Source organism: Stegodyphus dumicola, chromosome 11 (genome assembly GCF_044657685.1).
Source record: "Stegodyphus dumicola isolate Sdum_Otavi_A_Nest chromosome 11, ASM4465768v1".
Taxonomy (NCBI): domain Eukaryota; kingdom Metazoa; phylum Arthropoda; class Arachnida; order Araneae; family Eresidae; genus Stegodyphus; species Stegodyphus dumicola.
The window spans coordinates 19055065-19076975 of record NC_140778.1 but is presented as its reverse complement, the minus strand read 5'-3'; the positions used below and the strand labels follow the sequence as shown (position 1 = coordinate 19076975).

Below are 21911 nucleotides of genomic sequence, written 5' to 3'. Positions count from 1 at the left end.
GCTCTTGGCTTTTAGGAAAGTAATTTTTTAGTTTTGTGTCAGTAATTTATGTAAAGTTTCATTGTTTTTCATGTGGTATATATCTCTCTGGTTAATATATATTAAGTATTTAGTACTTAAGACTTTAATTGCAAAGTATTTAAAAATAAATTACTTTTCACAAGTGTGAAAAATATATTTTAATACTTCAGGTGATGCAGGCTATCCTTTGGAACCATGGTTGTTGACTCCTGTGCCTTCCCCAACTGTAGGATCTGCTAATGAAAGATATAACAAGAAGCATGCAACAGCCAGAAACTGCATTGAAAGATGTATTGGGGTTTTGAAATCAAGATTTCGCTGTCTACTGCATGCAAGAGAATTAAATTATGAACCAACAACTGCTGGGAAAATTGTAAATGCCTGTGCAGTGTTGCATAATATTTGCAGGCATTACAAATTACCTGATATTGAAAATGATTGCAGAGAAGAACCAATTCCACCAACAGTTTTTGAACCATCATTAAGAGCTGCTGCTCTTAAAATCAGAGATAATTTAATTTTAACTCGTTTTTAAAACTAATGATAATAAATATTTTAATTGAATAATATGTATTTGATTTAGATTTTGAAGTTATAGAAGCACAAATAATACATATCCAAAATATTTATCTTTTTTTACTTATTATTAAATCAATTTTATTACAAAAATACACATTACAGATATTTTAGATTTTCTTTTCTCATTTGAAAATTTATTTTTTGATTATCAGTCTTAACTTTTTTATTTTTTAAATGAAAAATATTTTCTGTCCACGCACACTGCTTTTCTGCAGCCATTGCTTGCCTCTCAGCTGCCAAAGCTAGTCTCTCCATTGCAACAGCTCTTCTTTCTGCTGGAGCTGCTTTTATTGCATAAAACTCCAGCTTCTGTTTATGCAGCTCTAGCTCTGCAATTCTAGTAGTTTGATTTCCTTTTCTTTGCACTCAGCTATATGCAACTGATGTTGTGCAGTGCTGTTGTGACTCTGAAGAAGCCTGTCAGCTATCTGTGCTGCCGTACGCTTTCGTTTCCTTTTAGAATCTGAAAATAGTAATTGAAATTCAGACATGTCAGAATAAATAAAAAATTATCTGAAAAATATTTTATATTTTAATTATAGTAAACAATAATCCTTAATATAATCTCCAATATTTAATAGGTTGATGTGCAAAAATTAAGGACAAGCACACAGCATCCTTTCACAAGCCTCTGGAGAGCATTTTCATCCTTTTGAATTTTTGTTTGGATGGTTTTGCTCACTTGTCCTATATTTCTCCATCTTGGGAATTGTTCAGTCATTAGAACAGTTTAGCTTTAAAATTACTTCATGCCTTTTCTCTCTTTTTGGCACCTTGCATGGCGCGTATTGTCATTATAGCAAACCTGCAAGGCTCGCTCAGTTTTTTTAATCCAAATTATGATAAATTCTCGCATTGAGAAAAAACTACGGTACCTAAAAACATCAAATTTTCAATAATGTAATCTTCCACTGTATATGGACATCTAGAAGCCCTAATTTGGAATTTGTTTTATTAACGATTTCTTATTTTGTAACAGTAAGAAATTTTTTGATTAAAGCACTCAATGATTTCAAAGCGAGAAATAGCAACACTGTACGGGGGGAAGAAAAAAAAATATATCTTCAGCGCGCGAGACTGTGTATCGGAAATTCTAAAGATATGCTCATTTAAAAATTATTTTGCAATATTGCTGTTGAACTGAATTTTATGGTTTAAGTGGAAAGAACGTGATAGTTAATAAATAAAGGTAGCACACAAAATGTTAAAAAAAAAAAACACCCCTTTGGATGTAATGTAAAATCTGAAAGCTTTCAGTTTTTTTTTTTTTTTTTTTTTTTTTTTTTTTTTTTTTTTTTTTTTTTTGGTTACATGAGTAAGACATCACTTGGAAAGATGGCTTGCATGTGTTTATGATTGTAAAATAAAAAATTAGTACACTCCACATTTCACCAATTTTGAATCATTTGCACAACGTACACATCGCATGATCTGGGTCAACGTGGAACACTTCTGTGTAATGTTACATTTGCAAAACCATCTTATCCTTAAATTTTGCATACCAGTGTAATGTTCAAATATTGAACTAATTGATATTTTAGATTGCATGACATTTTTAAACAGTGTAATCATAATTGTGGATTTTTTATTATACACTTCAACATTTTGTTGCTATATGATGTATATTTTAACATTTTTGTTCTGAAAGTAAGATTGATAGACAATAGATAAGGGCTGCTTTAGAGGATTAATGGTTAAGTTTTAAATAATGATTTGAAAATAAAACAGTTTGCATTTTATAAAAAGGAAACCATGAACATTTTAGTTAGAACATTAATTCTTAAAATGATTTTTATAAAAGTTGACCCACCATTTGAAGCACTGGCTATAACCTCATATGATGAGTTGAAGTCGACATCACACAGTGGAATGTTTCCTTCTGATATATTTTCAGGAGAAACATTTTCCTGAAATAAAAGTAGTTGTGAAGATTGATGACTGACAATATTGACTATTAAGAAATATTATACAAATAAAAAAGAGCTTTGAAAATAAGTATTATTAAGACTTTTATACAAATAAAATGCTTTCATTTAAGGCAATGAAGTTGAAAGAATTATAGCATTTAAAATAACTTTTTATCATTGAAACAGCAAACTAAAACTCACTGAATGCTATAAAAATTGTATATAACACTAGTATGCCCTTATGTAAGTACTCCAAAAGAAAAAGTTATAAGGTATGGTTTTAGAATGTTACGAGATAATGAATATGCATTATTTAAAACTAAAAACATACTAATTATTAAAACATACTGCATTTTCAAATTTGAAAACTAGGTGCAGAAACATGTTCTCTTTTCCAGGAGATACTAACAAAATTGGAAATGAATTTCACTTTTATATGCAAAATTTACAAACATATCTTCTGGAATAAAATTGGGTACTCTTCTGTTATAGGGACGGATTCAGAAATGTATGTATGTATATGCATATATGTGTACACATACTTACGTAGAAATGTATGCATGCATGAAAATAAACATGCATGCATATCTGAATCGGACTCCGATAAAGAAGAGTACCTAAAATTCCAAAAGATTAATATTATTTAAATTTAATACAAGGAATCATAATTAAATGTGAATGTGGACAATCAGAAGGTCATATATTGGATTATAATTCTGAAATATATGTACATTTTTACTTCACAGTGTATATAGCCAGTCATTAAAGCTTCTAGCATTTATTTTCTAACAGGATTTAAATTTAACAATTAATGTACTTACAAAGCATTCAAATTCAACAGCAGATTCAGGAACTTCATCGTTTCCACGTGACATAATGCTGCCATAAAGTGCAAGAACTCGCTCCTCTAATGGTGTCAAAATGTCTTTAATTTCCGGGCCTCCTCCAGTTTCTCTCTTATGTTGAGCTATTTTAGCTGCTTTCTTCTTGATTGAAAATTTGTAATCTCTCCATGTCTACATAAAGCAGATATATTGATGAAATTTATGATTTGTATTTTATCCGAGTCAAAAATAATTACTGATAAGCAAGCTCATGTTGTATTTTGTCACACTTCATAGAATTTTATACATGTAGTGACATTAGTGTAATTTAAATATGCAACACTTTTTTCTGTTAATCTTTGGATTATGGTAACTTGGCGATTTTTTGGCGACCAACCCTTATAGCAACCTGCTAGTTTTTGTTTGGACGCCATTTTCGCGAAGTAAAGGGCATTTTTTTTTTTTTTTACTCAATATTTTTCCCAACAATCTGCTAGCCGAATTACGCTTATGCTAGAACTTTTATGGAACAAAAGTGCTTAATCATGACAAAGATTAGGTGCGAAATTGGGACAAAGTGCAGAATCGCCCACTGCTTGCCGCGTTTTTAAGAACTGCACAAACGCGGTATCATCCATGCCGACCTATTTTCACTTTTAAAAAAATCCCAGAATTGCACAAAAATGGCAGTGCGCACACTCTTGACTTTATCCATGTACACTGCTAAAGTCCTAGCTAGTACCCTTTATCGCTTACCAAAATGTCGCCAAACTACCTGTTACCATATTCCAAAGATTAGCCCTTTTTTCATATAGTATACTAATAATATTTTCTAACCTGTTAATCATTCGTGTGTAAGTACTCCTATGCATGCTTAAAAAAGGAATCATATAAAACAAGATCATATTCATAAGCATGCTATACAGAAAGATACACTCTAATAGAATAATAAAAGTAAATTTATGTTGTGTAACGTGCACATGATTTGTAGTAATATTCCCAAGCATTAGCAGTTTATGGAATTCATGGTAAATCAATAGTACTCAGATTCAGCTTTCTGCTTGACCTGTCAATTCCAGCATACAGGCAGCTAATACAATTGGGTTGATTAAATTTTAAAGATAAATGAAATATTTTATATTAAGAAACAATTTATACAAATGTTCTAAATATTTTGAACAATTATATCATTGACTAAATGAACTGTAATTAGTGGAGAGAATAAACCCCTTTCAATAGAACACATTTTGAAAATCTTAGAATCATAGAAAACAACTGAGAATTTGGCTAGCACATATATGGAGTCATGTTCAGATTGTTCCTTTTTTTAATAATATCAGAAAGTGACTTCGTTTCTTATTGTTGAATTTTGTCTTCAATTTATTGTCAGAATGAGAATTATTGTCAGTAAGAGAATTCAATAAGATTTTCTTCTGGAGAAGTAAATACAGATAAAAGTTTGGCTCTGAAAAGACCTGGAAATCTATGCAAAGATGTAAATATATTATGTTTTTTAACATTTCTGACACAACATTCAGAAAAAAAAAATAGTTAATAACATCTAAAATACATAGTTTACCTGTAGTTACGTTATTGGTACAATTTATGAATAAATAAAATCATTGATATAATCATCAGTTGCTAAAAATTCTAATTCAATAGGAATATTAACCACGGGTACACGATGCTATACTTCAATTATTTGATTTATGACATTGTTGAATAACCTTTTAAGACAAAAAACAAATATTTTTAACATAAAGTTCCTGTTAACAAATAGTTTACAAAGATGTAAACTTTTCAAATATTTCCATTTTGCAAAAGATCATATATAAAATTATACTTACTTTCCTCCACATATCTGCAGTTTTGGAAGGGCCAGTTCCTTCTGCATTTAAAATATCCATTAAGTCTTCCCATTTTTTTTCCTATTCTCTTTATTCAATGTGCTGTCAATTTTCCCCCTTAACAGCTGCGGATATTTTTCGAAAAATGACACCATTAATTCGAATTGGTTGGTAGTTGTTTTTTTCGTTGCTGCCATTTTCTGTGCAGCACGTGCGAAACAGCCTTTTTTCACAACAAACTACCTCCTTTGCCTGCGCCTCGAGCGATGTAGAAGTGAGAGAGACTGGTTGCTATGCAATAAACGTCACTTCCGGACGGAATTTCCACTTCATTTTCCGTCAACGGAATTAGAAGGGGTCAGACTCGCTCTACCGTTTACTGTCGAGCGGAAAGAGAATCCCGACTGGTTTTCCGATATCGATCTCCAGATGTCCAGACTAGACCCCTTAATTTCTTTAAGTATAATACAGAGCGATAATATTTAGTGGCAACAATTTGAAAAGTGATACGCCGTTTATAGTTTTCAATGAAAAATTCCAAAGCGAAATTAAAAGTCCTTCAGGGTAAATTGCCCCTTTGGACTAAAAATAAAGTAAGCAAACATAAAAAGTAAATTTTCTTGCTTCTTTTCTTCATAGTATTTCGTTTTATTTATTTACTGCGGTTTTTTTTAACTGAAATTTGTTACTTTTAGAAAAGTTGCGGGTTATATTTCGGACATTCAGTTGTTAGGCTGTAGGTTGGTTATTTTAATAATTTATATAGCAAAATACAGAAATTTTAACACACCTTTGCCTTTCTGCTTGTAGTTATTTTGCGTTGAACAATGTTATTACAAATATGTAAGAAAATCAAACTCATTGAATTTTTTTCTAATAAAAATCGCATTGAAATCAATGTACATAAAAAGATTTGGAATATTTGAAATGAATTTGAACAGAATTTCATCAAACCAGTATAAGCCACGAATATTGTTCCAAAATGAATAAATAATTCGCCATTATTATTTTTACTATCAAATTATCTTAAATTATCTTAAAAACAGTGACATAAGAAATACGATGAAAAATTGTTGCCAAACCCATATTTCTAAAAGAATGAAACTATTCAAAATGATGCGATTTCATCAAAAATCTATCAACAACAGTAAGACAGGAAAATTGTTGCCGAAATCACATTTTTAAAGATGTGAGATGTGAGAAGTGTACTCAGAAGCTTCATTTAAAAAATCTTTTAAAAATACAAAATATTATCATTTTTCCAAAATTATTTTTGTAAAAGCATTCGCAAGGATGAAAGTTTAACGTGTCTCAAAAATCAAAGAAAATTAAACTGTACATTTTTAAAAATAAACTTTTTTAGAAAAAATCCCATTGGAAAAGTGTTAAGCTTCCTTTGTTAAATAAATTCGTATTTAATCGATTTATTGAAACACGAAATTTATTTTAAGTTCGTAAAATAGCTAAGTGCCTACGTTTCATGACGATGTAAAAATGGAGTGTGTAGGGTAAAATCTCGCTTTCCTATAGCCCATTATGTTTCAAAATGACACGATTTCGTCACAAAACATGAAATTAAAAAAATTCGAATTCGAATTTCGAAAAAATCGCTTCGAAGTGCACTGGCTCTTGTGTAGATGTACCTATGTAGCAAATTTCGTAGCCGTGGTTCTATTAGCTTACGCGCAGCGCGAACGAAAGGCACACACACAGACAGACTCTTTCTTTTATTATATGTAGAGAAGATATGTAGAGATAAGATTGTTTAAGGGAAGGACACTTTTAAGTTTCGCAGCTGTACCCTGACCCTTAAGACGCGGAGAGTCTAGCCTTTTGCAATTCTCTTGAGAGCTCACATCTACCGAACAATATCCAGTGTAATCAATCTCAGCGGAATCATTGAAGTAAAATTCTGGGAGGGATGGGAAATAACAAAAGAACTGCTTGACAATTTTCAGAGGTTTAGGTTATTTTCGCGACATTTTACGGGAAGTTCTGTCCAAAACTAGCGACAGTTTTAAAGGGATTCGCAGAAAATCACTCGAAAGGCTGAGGGTTAATGAGTTTGTTTTCAGAGCTAAAATGATTTCTACTGAAAAACTAGTGTAAAATATAAAAGTAAACAATAAATTAATTAAGTCCATAATACTACAGGTCTATTTAATGTATAGTAAATTTTGTTTCATATATTGCTGAAACGCTGTGCATTATGATTATATATTAACCATATAGTATTAAATGATATGTAATATCTAATTTATTTCAGTTTTATTTTTAATGTTCTTGTCATTATACATTTAAAGATTTTAAAGTAATGATGTTTTTCATTTAAAAATTCAAATTTGTGTTTTCCACATTACCCTTTTTTTATACTTTTTTTGGTCATTTTTCAAAATTATTGTGAAAATTGTAATTAAAATTATATTTTTAAAAATATATAAACAAAACTTGAAAACAATATTGTTGCACCCGTTGCTTATAAAGCTTAGAATTTTTTACCCTAAAATTTTGCTGTTACGTTTTTTAAATTAAACTTCATACATTAGCAAAATGCTACACTTTGGAAAAGCTATAGAATATATGATATTTTAAATGGATACAATAGACTAAATAATTAAAAAAGATTAAATATACTGGGAGAATGAATAGCTTTTGCAAGGGACGTCCGGTATCCTATAGTATCATTGCACTTTCCTGATCTAATATAGCGCTCGCTTCGGAAACGAGATGTGGGAACCTCGGCTAACTGCCTTGCATATTTTAAAATTTAAAACATAATTCTGCAGTGTGTTCCTTTCAAAATGTTGTCTATTAAATTTTCAGAGAATTATTATTTTTTCCCCTTTACAATTCCTTAACGATACGCATAAGTGATCCAAAAGATCAAAACTCACACATAGTTGCGGGCATAAATTTCGATCTAGAGAGCTACGAAATTAACTATTATGATCATAAACTCTAACGTGAACATATCAAGTTTCGCTAAAGAGTAATACAGAATAGTAAGAATTCATATCTCAATTAAAAAAGTGTTTAATAAAGACAGTCGGCAAAATTAAAGTAAAATGATTTTCTGTGACAGATTAAAAATAGGTCTTTGGTTTTTATTCTGTAAGAATCCGGATCACTGCAAGTTTAATAATTATTTTAATAATAACAATAACACCATTTGACAGTTTAAAACAATGTTGACATTAAAAATTTTCATTTAAAATAAGTTTTAATACATTTATATCGATAAATAAATGATGAAATATTCCTTTTTAATATTTAGTTTATTATAAAAGATCTTCTACACTAAAATTTACTTAAATGTAATAAAATTAATGTAATAATTTAAAATGCTAGTTCTTTCATTTTATTGCCTTACTGAAGAAAATTAAATATTATTTAAAAAAGTCTGTAAGAAAAAGGTTGGTTCTTGTAAAACGCTCTTTTTTATTCATATTTCTCATGTTTACATATGAATGAAAAATAATATGCAATGTTTCGTTTGCAGTTCGAAAGCTTAACATTTTCGCGTTATGAAGTGTTGGAAAGTTTATATGAAGTGTTGCAAAAAAAAAAAAAAAAAAAAAAAAATGAGAATAATATAAATAATAATTTTTGATCATCCAGGTGAAAATTTTTATCAAGTATTAAGAAGATTAAGCTCAGATATCTGAAGTCTTAAAGCATGATATATAATAAATGTTAAGATAGTATCATTTATTTAAAAATCTCCTATTTATTTTACATCAGAGTAACATAAAATTAGCTTATCTGATAAATTAACGCGCTGTAGGTTCACTCGCTTCGAATGCAGGAGAGAGATTTCTTCGCACTCCTCCATGGACCTTATAAGAGAAAGACTAACCCAGTGGGCGGGGAGCGCGTCACCGACATGTCGGCATGAAAGAGTAGGGACGATCTGGTTTACTTTAACACTGAAACATATGGCGTTTGTATCACATAACTCTTTTTTAATTATTAAATGTGATACGTTGTTTAGTGATGAGATTATGAAAGCCACAGTTTTTTTAAAATAAGATTTAATATAGTATCTCATGAAAGCCCTTTTTACTGCATTTCGCGCATTTTTTCACGCGTAATTCTTGTACAAACACCGTTAATTTGGTAAAACGGTAAAAACTCTACGCACAAAATTTATGAACTTTATTTTGCGTAAAAATAAAGTAAAATTAAATAAGATTGATAGTACGTGATGCTTTGAAATAAATAAGGTAAAATTAAACGAGATCTGATAATTTTTTTAAAAAATTTAATGAACATTTTCAGGCAGTGATTTTCCAAACTATAATAACATTACGAAATTATCATATTTATTTGATTATATGATCATTAAACTATTAACATTAAAGTGGATTAGTTATTTTAATAACTCGTAAATTTCGGAGCATAAAATTTCCTGAGCGTAATGAAGGGAGAAAAAAATGATAAAATAAAATCTAGAAGCACTCAGATTTTATATTACGGACAAAAGGAACCTTTTTTTAAAGTATTGTGTGTTACCTATATTTATTGAATATCATGTTCTTCGCCCGTAAACCACATACATTTGAAAACAGCATAGCTTTAGAATTTCCGACTGGAGATAAAACTGTTATTTTCCGTACAGTGCTCGCTCTGAACTCGCTGAGTTTGTTAATCAAAAATTCGTTAAAGTTTTACAAAATATGAAATAGATTGAAACAAATTCGAAATTCGGCCGTCCAGATGCCCATGTTCGGGTGGAGGATTACATTATTCAAAATATTATGCCTCTAGATACTGTCGTTTTTGTCACAGTGCGAAAAACATACATTTATTCATGCAGATTCTTCATTATTTAATAATACAGGGCGATAATATTTGGTAACTACAATTTGCAAGCAGACACGGGCTTTTATAGTAAAACAGCGCAAAAAGCCGCTACGAAACAGAGCCTTTCTAGGCTACCGCCGATTTAGGCTAATAAAGTAAATTAACAGTCAATAAAAAAATCTTATGCAAAACTAAAAATAAATTAAAAAATAATCACTAGAAAATACAAGCAATATTAATTATTACGATTAATACAATTTTAATATTAGAATTAAATGTATAAACATTTTTAAGGATTCAAAAGTGTTTATCACTATGGTGTATTATGAAATATAATTGAAATAAAATTCCTTTATAGAAATTGTGCTATAATACTCATCTATAATTTTAAAAAAAGCAGCCCAATTTAGAATTTTAAACAAAACTTTCAAAAATTCGTTTTTAAATATTTTAGTAATTTTTACTTATTTACACCAATAAAAAGCATAAAAATTGCTTGTTTGAAATTTTCTATTAGTTCAGATTTAAAATATTATTTTCTAAAAGAAGTAGTTACAAATTTCCTTACAGCATGGCTAAAAAAATATCCAGTCCTGAAAGCATGCAATAGCTTTATAATTATTTGGAATGCTAATTATGCTTGATAAATATGCTAAATTTTTAAAAATCAATCTCAATTTCAAAAATAAAACTATGTAGAAATTCTAATTTGTGAAATGAGGCGCTACAACGAGCATTTTCTTGACAATTAAACACGCTGCAATAGGCAACCAATGTTAAATTTCTGCAAGTCGTCCCTACTCCTCCGGATCTGATCAAGGTAACAGTCGGCAACGCCTCAGACGAGGGAGAAAACCTGTTTGGATTAGTCTATTTCTTATAAGGTCCATGCACTCCTCATCGTGACGTCACGAGAGAGCTGGACTAACACCGACTCTACTACCTCTACCAAAATAGAGTCGGTTTTGGCTGGACGGCTTTGTTTCTGGGAGCGACTATATTTCAACTCGGCAGGAAAATTTGATTGGTCAACGGTACATGTCACATGTGACGTCAAAAGCGGGTGTTTTAGATTTACCCCGCAGGATTACCTGCAATTTTCGGTTGCTTGTTTTCTGAGCTCTGCAGTGATATTTTTTGGCGAGCTAAAAGAATTTTTTGATAAAATATTTTAATTGGTAATTTAGGTATTGTTTGCTTGTAATTAAACACGTGATTACAAATTATTGTAAAGGATTTATTTTTGAGACAAACTTTTTGTAATCTATTTATTATTCATATATTGCCTTTTGAGAACAGATAAATTTAGCGGAAATTTCCTTTGTTGAAGAAAGGAAAATGAAAAATGTTTCAGAATAGCAAGCCGTGTTAGTTTCAGTCAAACATTAGATATCTTAATATCATATGCTACCATTTTTTTGTGTCAAACATTAAATATTTTAATATCATATGCTACCAGTTTTTATTCATTTTTTAATATTTCTGATGACAAAATAAGTTTTTTATTTTCTATTGTAGTACATAACTTTTTGTTATAACAATGGAATATGAAAAGATAGCAGTATTTGAATGTATGTACTGCTGCAAAAAGTACAAACAGAAAAAGGTTTTATATGAACACATTCCGGAAGTACATAAAGTACCTGTTGTGGCTGAAGGAAATTTGAAATGTCCTATTAATGCCTGCAATTTTTCATGTAGAACGCTTGAAGAGTTAAGAAATCACGCAAGAGATCAACATGGATACACTCTTAACTCCGTTCAAATGACATTTAATACATATGAAGGTAAGATATTAGAAATTTGCATTTTCTGCGATAAACGTTTTTAATTTGAATAGCCCCAAACTGAGTACAAATTACTATTTTTGCAAATTCATTCATCAAGCTGGGGAATAAAATACATCTATTTTTGTGAGTATAATTGATAACAGAATAATTTCCTTAGCATCTTGCTTTTTTCTGTTAGCCTGATAAACCCCCATTATTCTTCAGTAAAAATATTTCAAAGTAATATTTCTCTTCCTCAACTATTTGAAATATGAAGTAAACATTTTCTAAATAATAAAAACATATATAGAGATGTACTGCTACATAATTATTTATACATGTAATTCAGTGCTTCATTAAAAAAAAGACTATCCTGTTATTACACAAACGGATCTCTTAATGCATATGTATGATGAAGATATCAAAAATAATGTGGACCTAATAAAAAATTGCTAAAATCTTTATTAAAGTGGCAACCTTCAATCGTAAGTTTAGTATCATAATGATAGACACTTATTTTATTATATGTAAATGAGGCTTAAAATTTATTATATGTTATTTTAAAACTACTCAAAGAAATTTATTCGATGTCTTAAAATTTTAATAACCTATACACATTGTATCAGTTATCAAGAAACAGGCTACAATGTTTTTTTACTTTAGACATAGGCCAGATGACACTCATGTTATGGAAAATGTCTGATGACAATTTGTCTCTTAAGAATAAATTTCTTGCATTATTATACAACTTTGGGGAATTTGTTTTAAGTCTTGTTTAGCTGGAACACGAGTACTAGTAACTGTCAAATAGGAAGAAAAATATGCCAATGTACAACTTAAAACAGAGTCGTAGCTAGGGTTTTCATCACTCAGGGAAAACTGAAGGTTTACTGCTTGCCAAGGATGGAAAACATTTAATTCTAAAATGTCGTAACATCAGTTTGGCGCCCCTTGGATTCTGCGCCCGGGGACAGATGCCCTCCTCTTGCTACGCCCCTGACTTAAAATTAGGCAACTTTATTTCAGTGTAGATTTTAAATAAAACTATCGGTTTTGAGAGCAATTAGACACAGGTCCCTCTTCTTGAAGAGAAAAAAAATTCTGCTAAAGTGACCAGTATCTATTTACAATCAGTGCCAAAATAAGATTTTGGTTAGTTTTAAATTAATAATTTTGTTTTAAAGATTCACTAGTTCACAATTATAATGGGCTTTTATATTGTATGTAGGCTAATGTTTACCCTTCAAATTTAGATTTCTTACAATGGAAACGTGAGGAAGAACGAAGGGAAAAAATTTCTTACTTTTTGAGAAGTACAATAACTCTTAAAGAAGGTGGGAAAAAGAGTTACTTCCTTTGTAATCGATCTGGATTTTATAATTCTAAAAGTAAAGGTGTAAGAGCTATAAAATCACAAGGTACCTGCAAAATAGAGGGGCACTGTCCATGTACTATTGAAGTTACCAGTAATGGCATTATTAAGATTTTATATTTCCAAACACGCGTGAGACACACAGTAGATCTAGAACATTTGCCATTAACAAAAGATTTGCGAGAAGTGATTGCAGGTAAGTTTCTTTATAAACTTGATTGTGAAATTCAATATAAAACAGACATTATTATACAACATTATCATATAAATGCAATATTTTCAGGTAAGTTAAATGAAGGCATTCCACCACAGAAAATATTAGATTCCACAAGGAATAGTATTAAAGAAGACATTTGCAGGGAGCATTTATTGACAAAAAAAAAGACATACATAACATTTCTAATTCTTACTGTATTGGTAATGATGAACAATATCATCCAACTGATGCTGTCAGTTTAAGGATCTGGATAGAAAAAATGAAATGCTTAGATGATAATCCAGTTCTTTTTGTAAAATTCCAAGGAGAAGCAGCAGATCAGCACTTGGAAATTAGTGACTTCTGCATCATCATAATGACAAATGTTCAAAAGCATATGCTTTTAAAGTTTGGATCCGATAGCATATGCATCGATAGCACACATGGGACTAAAGCTTACGATTTTCAATTATCGACAGTTTTAGTCATAGACGAGTTTAATTCAGGATTTCCTGCTGCTTTTTGCCTAAGCAATAGAGTAAATTTAGGTTCAATGCAAAAATGTTTTCAGTGTATTAGGGACAAAGTTGGACTGCTGTCTGTAAACCGCTTTATGAGTGATGATGCACCAGTATATTATACTGCATGGACGTGATGCCAAATTTAGGATTCTATGCACCTGGCACGTTAAAAAGGCATGGCTGCAAGCAGCAAATTCAATTATCCCATCAAAGCGAAAGGAAGTTTTGAAATTTTTAAATGTAGTATCTGAATGTCATGATATAAAAGAATTTGAAGCACTGATATCTGATTTCCTCAGCAAACTCTTTGCTGATAGAGATACAGACAAGTTTGCTAATTATTTTGCTTCAAATTATGGAAACAGATGTGAATTGTGGGCTAAATGTTATAGAAAAAGATGTAACATCACAACTAACAATCATCTTGAAGCACTGCATCGAGTTTTAAAATATTCTTATCTTGATGGATTGAAAAACAAGAGGGTTGATAGGTGCATTGCGAAGCTTATTAATATGGTGCAAGATAAATGGTTCCAGAGATTTATCAAAACAACAAAAGGGGCAAAAACATCAAAGATCAACCAAACAAATTTACGACACAACAGAGCAATAAATTTTCAAGCTAATAATATCACAGAAATCAATGAGTTTTCTTGGCATGTGATTTCAGAAAGTGACCCTACTCTTGAATATACTGTTACTCAAATACATACACAATGCATTAATTGTAACATTGTTTGTAAATGGTGCAAAATTTGTAACGATGCATTTGTATGCACATGCACAGATGCCACGATTAAAGGAAGTGTCTGTAAACATATACATACAATAATTTTAAAGACAAGATTACCTAATAGAGAACAGCCAGCTAAAACTAAAGAATCAAATGATGTAAAATCCTTTCTTGAACTATCAGCACAAAAATTTAAAAAATCAGGAACCATATTATAGATCAACTGAGTATCATATCAAAACTTGTAACATCAACAACAGTACATAATATAACTTTGGGAGATATTGAAAACACACTGAATAAAGTGATTACAAAATTAAAGAACGAAAAGCCGAAATTGAAAATGGTGAACTATGAACCTACAAATAAAAAAGCAGAGAAACAAAAGAATTTCTTTTCTACGAGAAAGAAAAGAAAAAGTCCATGCAGTACTGAAAATATTGCAACAACTTCATACAAGAAAGCTGCTATAGATGCCATTGGAAATAATGAAACTCTTATAATTCATGATTCTTTTGATCATGCATATTGATATCTCATCATGTAAATATATTGTATATAAAATAATCTCTAAATAGTTTATAAATTAAAATATGATGAATTAAAAAGAGTATATAAATTTAAAATGCTCTTAATCTTGTCACTACTTCATCCTTGCTAGTTACACAAGTAATTTATTAATCAGTTTTTGATCTGCATATTCTGTCGCAGTATTTCACTACTAAATTGTTAGTGTAAAGTTCTCCAGTTGATGGTACACGTACAGTACAGTTAGCAACATCATTTTACAAAACATCGACATATAATGTGTTTATTAGGACGTATCACAACAATATGTGCAAAAGAACTAAAAGTTTCAGCATGAAATATGCAGTTACAGATTCAGTCAAATATAGATAGTAACATCATATACAGATAGAGAACATAATAGGAATAACAATCGCACTTGATTATTACAAAGGAAAATCATAATTCAGTATCTGCTGACAAATCAGAGTGGCATTTCTCTAAATAAATGATTAAAAATGCCACAAAAATATAATAAGTGCTTTAAAATTCTTAAATTCATATAAGTGTAAATCTTAGTGATTTTGAAAATGCTACTGTATTTTGTTATTGAGCATTTTTGAATCCCTAGTGATTACAATAACAATTTATGAATAGTGAAAACTTAAATTATTCCAAGAGAATTGATTAATAAATTTCATACAGTAAATAAATCATTGGGCTGCAAAAGTATGCAGATATATGACAACCAATAACAGAAATAAAAATAAAATCTTTAAAAATTTTATAAAGTGGCGAAGCATGCAAGAGCTATTTATTTATCTTGTAAACAATACATTTTCAGTAGAATCAGTACTTTAAAAAATTGATATACTTTGGAAACATGCTCTGCAATGTAGTTGTTTTGTGATGAAACTGTTGATAGTGATGCTTTGATAATGCTTTTGTTGATTTGCTCCACACAGTAAAACTGTAGAATTTATGTATACATAGTTCTTGCTTTTATGTATGGATGCAAATTATACAGCTTTTAATTTTTCATGAAACTGTGACTTTTCAGAATATTACAACATTATAAATCTCACACCTTGAGATTACTAAGGCTTGTACAGAGATTTCAAAGGAAAATATTATTGATATAGACACAAGTGTATAGTTTCCATTAATTAACACATTGTTATTGATGAAGATCTCTTTAATATTAAATCTTTAATATAAAGCTATTTGGATTTTTTTCCAGAGGAAAAACAAAGTTTCATTTAAGAAAATAAACCACAGAATATTCTTAATTTTATTATAAACTTTCATTACATCACATGAATCTGTAAACACTGAACTAATCGTTTTCAATTGAAATCACAAATGTATTCTTCATATTGATTTATTGACAGTATGAATAATGACCAAAACTTAATATTATCTGTATATAATAAGAAATCATTGATACATAGGGTAAAAATAAGCATGAAGTTAGACTATATTAGCATGCTAATGGATCAACTAATGGCAAAAGACTTTAAAAACTTTACCTAATCATTTGTACAAGATTATTTAATGAACACAAAATGTATAGGAGTTACTCCAACCCTTTTTTGACCGCGGACACATTCTAACATATATTTTGAGATCTTGTACCCTTATGACTCAACATTCAAGCAGAATTCAGGCATGATAGACTTTTAAGTGCTTCTTTGTCATGAAATTACCTTATGATCATTTCATTCAACTACTACAAATCAAGGAAAGGAGAATTAATTACCAGTGTTTTATACTTTTAGCCACTTGATAACGTTACATAATATGGATTAACTCAAAGCAAATTCTACTGATTATAATCAGATAATTCCATATCTCTTCTGAGAATTTAGATTTTTCCGCATTCATTTCTTTGCAGATCTTGCTCTAAATGGATTTCAATACATATTTACCACTAATAATTGCAAATGATAATAAATAACAAATTAATTTTTATTCTAAACATGATTTGGGCTGGCTGCATAGGCGTTTTCGTGTTTTTCCTCATGTGTAACGTGTATATGAGCCAGTTTCCCTTAGAAAGTTCTCCAGGAAGGCATTCTTCCCTGTAGGCAGTTAGCTCTCGAGTGCTTTAATCAAATAAAAACCTATTTTTAAACTACAATTTCAAATTTTGTATTTTGTCCTTATTTATTTCACTAAATAATTAAAGTCCTCTTTAGTAAATACACATATCAGGCGCTATTTTATCTTCATTTACAAAATAAAACAGTTGAAGTAGTTTTAGGACTTTTCTCTCATGGGGAAAAAATATCTGCATTTTATCCATTTCCTTTATGAAAACTGAAGTTTTCATACCAAACGAAATTCTTACAATATAACCTTCCTTACGACTCTCTTATTTACCATATAAACCATTTCGGATCTTTGCTTTGGTAAATGGTCTAAGGCCTTTTACCAGTATATGGCTGTCATAATCCCTAAGGAAGCATATTAGAAAAACAAAACGGTCAGCTATACGCAGGGTTTAATTTCAAAAATTAGAAGTACCAGAGCCCTATAGAAGACCTTCAGGAAAGAGGAACAAGAATAAATAAGAGAATAAGATGACTAATAAAATCATTAACAATTAAAAAATTAAATAATTCATTATTAGAAAATTAATGGTTAAAGTAATTAAATAATTAAAATTTAATAAAATGCAAAGTGATAAATTAGAATTTAATAAGCAATTTTTAATATAATTTTATTATTAAAAATAAAGTTTCCAAAACCAGATTTCTACTGAAATTATAGTTCAGTTACATAAAAGAAGTGCCAAAGCCTTCTTATTTAGGGCTCCGGCTAAAATTATGAATTTTTCCTAAAACTAAGAAGTACCGAAGCCAGCCTCCGGTGGGCTCCGACGCAATTTAAGCCCTGGCTATATGGATATCTTGGTAAAGCAAGAGAAGAACCCATCTTTGGTCATGCCCAAACATTGCGCATAATGACTTTTGATTGTAAACCACATGAGAGGTGGAGTTTAAATACGTCAAAATGACGTCACCAAAGCTAACCAATCAAAATTTCCTGCCAAGTTGAAATTTAGTCTCACGGGCGGCTAAAACCCGCCGGGAACTGAAGAAATTCAACCAATCAGAATAAGCCACCGTCGGAGACTGCTTTTGGCCGCCAATTTTTATGCCAATAATTGAAGAGTTTGCTTTGTATTCATTTCCTCCTCATATTCTATTTTTCGTATCTTTTGATGATATGTTTTTTGTTTAGATTTGTAACTTTTATTTTTATAAAAGGCAACGGAGTGGAAAATTCTGTGGATTCTCATGTGAAATGTGTAATAAATTTCTAGCGAAAACAGTGTGTTAGTGAATCAGCTGTGTCTTTTTTAAGGTGGTATATCGCAAAAATTATTTGCCGTATAGAACTAACTTTCCGCTTCATTTTTAGCGCTGAAAATTACAGACAGCATTTTTTTTATCACCAAGTAAGAAATACACACAAAAAAAGGCTTTCTCAGGTTTTCGTGCGCAAAAGATATGTTGCTTTTTTTTTTTTTTTTTTCCTTTCAGTACTGGGTACTAAATTTAGCTCACAAAGCCACAAGCTTATACTTTTTTTTTTTTTTTTTTTTTTTCAGAAAGTTTCTAAATACTAACAAATTATAATTTGAACGTTTTCTAAAATGTATTGCATTTTTGTGTGATGTTTGTTTTTCAAGAAATGTAACACATTATATTGTATAAATTGATAGTAAAATTCTCAAATATACTGTATTTTTGAAAAGCTTAATATATAATTTTTAAATTGTTTTATTTATCTAATAAAATTTGGAATTCTCTGCCAATTTCAACACTAAATAATATATTAGGAAAGTCTTCCAATTTGTATATGTAAATCTCAGTTCAATTAAAGTATTTGATTTCTGCAATAGTATTTTCTCACAGAAGATTAGTTGCAATACTTTTACAGACTTTACGTGTGTGAAGGATTAATTCACATAACAAATAGATTTTTAGAAAAAATGTCAGTAGCATAACATGAGGAATGTAAAATGTGAAGATTTTCTTTATAATGTATTATACATATGCAGTTTATAATCATTCGAAAAAGAGGCCCGTGAGTGGTAAGACTGTTGAATACTGATAGTTAGGTTTATAAAATATGCTTTTGGACACATTTTGCACAGCTTATCTGGTCTGACATTTTCTGTAAAATATTAAATGAAAAATGTAGTATTTGTACCCAATATAATACCTGATCTGCAAAATAAGATTACTGTGGCTGTGGAGACTGACATACCAGTGAAACTGTTATATGGTGTTGTAGATATTATACAAATAGATCAGCTAGATTATGAAGCAGTATGAGGGTAGATATCATATAACCAAACATTTATAGGTATGTGTTTTAAAGTTATAGACTGATAATATGATTAGAAATTATATTTCTGTCATACTTATGAATCTTCTGTGAAACATACTTATTTTGCATAAATCTACTTTCAAAATACTCTATTTTGATACAACCCATAGTTTAAAAAATTAATGGCTTTAGTATGGAAACTGCATAATGAAATTCCTAATTGTGTAAAGGAAGTTACAGTCATTATGGAGATTATTGCTTATAGGTGAAGTTAAACAGGCTTTAAGCTTGATGAATAATATTTCCACAGTAAGATCCTTAACATTCGCAATAAATTTTAAATTTAAAGACAATTGTAAATGGGGAAACATTTAGCAGAATGTAAAAACTTTTTGAAAAATCTGAGCTTCGTTCTTAAAACTTTTCGAATGATCAACTGAGGTGAGAGAACAAAATAGCGTGTGGCAATTTCTGGCATAAATTTTGCATGTAATGAAATTTATTCGATATTTAAGATAATTTCTACAATATTCTTTATTTCGTTTTTTTTTTTTTTTTTTTTTTTTTTTTTTTTCATGCACAGTTATTTGTTTTCTGTGTTTGTAAAAATTAAAACATTTAATTATAATTTGGTATTTTGTTTTATGGAATAAAGCGTGAGCTCTTTGTTAATATTTTGGTAGCTAATATTTAATCAAAATTTTATTTAGATTGCTAAATTACAATTTAATATATATTGCCAAAAACATCAGATTATGTTGCATAACATGAATATTTTTATAAATTCTTAAAATCTGTAAATATTAAGTTTTTTAGTACTGCATTCAAATATATTTTTTGCACATGGATCATATGCATAATTACAAAATATAACTTGAAGTTGGAATATTTCAATTGTTTGTTTTCTATATACAAATGCGTTGTTTTTATCCATTTAACATTTCATCAGTAATTTCTTAACACATTAAATATTGCATTGGTACCTAGGAAACCAATATTAAACCAAGCAAAATAGACTTGCTGTTTAATATATTAGATATTATGAAAACATAACATTAGTTTAAACCACTGTAAAACAATAAATGAATGTTAATTGTGTAATTAAATGCACATAAGCCATTTTTGACTCTTATATAACAATGGTATAATAAATTGAATGATGTTAAGCTATTAAATTTGCTTGGAAAATAACAATTATAAACACTTTTTATATAGTTATTCTGCTACTATTCATAATTATTAAAAATGAAAAAAAAAAAAAAGTGCAGTTTCTAAATCAGTTTTGATATGAAGAAAAAACAATGATGATACATCATGTAATGGTAACTTCATCCGAAGATTCTACAGCAGAGTAAACTGAGAAACCTTCTATAAAATGAACATAAAATTCTTACAAGTAAAATTATTATCATCTTTCATGATTAGTATTCATTCACATGATTAGTATTCATTCGAGTGAATATGACTAAGGTGCACTGGCAGTTTGAACGCTGGTAGACAGGCTAGCTTTTTAGGATATATTTCTTGTGTGTCACATGAAACAGAAGTCGTTTTCTTGTAATATCCTTCATGAAAGTCTTCTTCGCTCAAAAAGATACTGTTTTCATGATTTGCAAAAATCAGTTAAGCAAATAAGAAAACATTCTCATTTTCTACCATCCGTATAGAACTCCGGGGGGGGGGAATTGTACGACCTCTTATCAACATAAATATTTTTATGCATGTTCTGGTTTAAGAGAACAAAAAAAAATTATTTATCAAAAAACAACAAATTTAGTTTTTCTTATTTATATTTATACTGAAAAACTACATAATTATGAAAATTCACCACATTTCCACGATCAGAAATGATAGCAAATTATAGGCACATAGGCAATAGATGTGTAGGCTATAGTATAAAATTTCTTGCTGCTTACAAAAAAAAAAAAAAAAAAAAAAAAAAAAAAAAAAAAATTAGAGTCATCCAATGGTGGTAGGTTTTATTGGAATATTTTATTTTTACAGAAAAAGAAAATGCATGGGATTTCAAGAAAATTTGTTTAGAATTTGTGCTAGGGATTACTATATGACATCCGAAATCATAATCATTTACAGCAATCATAAGTAAATGAAATTAAAATTGCAGATTAAATATTCTGTGATTTCCAAATATGTATAATTACAAACTCTGAAGACTACTTAAGGTGATAAATTAAGGCATATTATTCAGAAAAATCCTGACAATAAAAGAAAATAATGTACATACCAACACATATAGTGTAAAATTATCCACGGATTTATCATGAATAAAACTTACTTGAATGTGCTAATGCTACATTTTTGCAAGACGTAAAAAATTACATCTTTATATAACACAATGAAATGAAACAGAATTATTTAGATACAGAATAATGCATAATCTATTATTTTTTTTCTTTTGGGAATTACTGGGTCAGCTGAAATTTTATGAGCTATCCCATACCCTTTTAATATGTAGATTCTCTGAATAATC

At 29.5% G+C, this 21911-nt stretch overlaps 1 protein-coding gene across 1 annotated transcript; it reads right to left on the bottom strand.

The window, feature by feature from the left end:
* Window positions 1-652: 652 nt before the first annotated feature.
* On the bottom strand, window positions 653-5490 carry LOC146993822 (uncharacterized). Its single transcript, XM_085826549.1, has 4 exons — window positions 5179-5490; window positions 3329-3523; window positions 2411-2507; window positions 653-1063 (listed from the first exon to the last, which is right to left on the bottom strand). Exons 1-4 carry the CDS (start codon window positions 5236-5238, stop codon window positions 924-926), a joined length of 492 nt encoding a protein of 163 aa, XP_085682675.1. The 5' UTR covers window positions 5239-5490; the 3' UTR covers window positions 653-923.
* Window positions 5491-21911: the final 16421 nt, after the last annotated feature.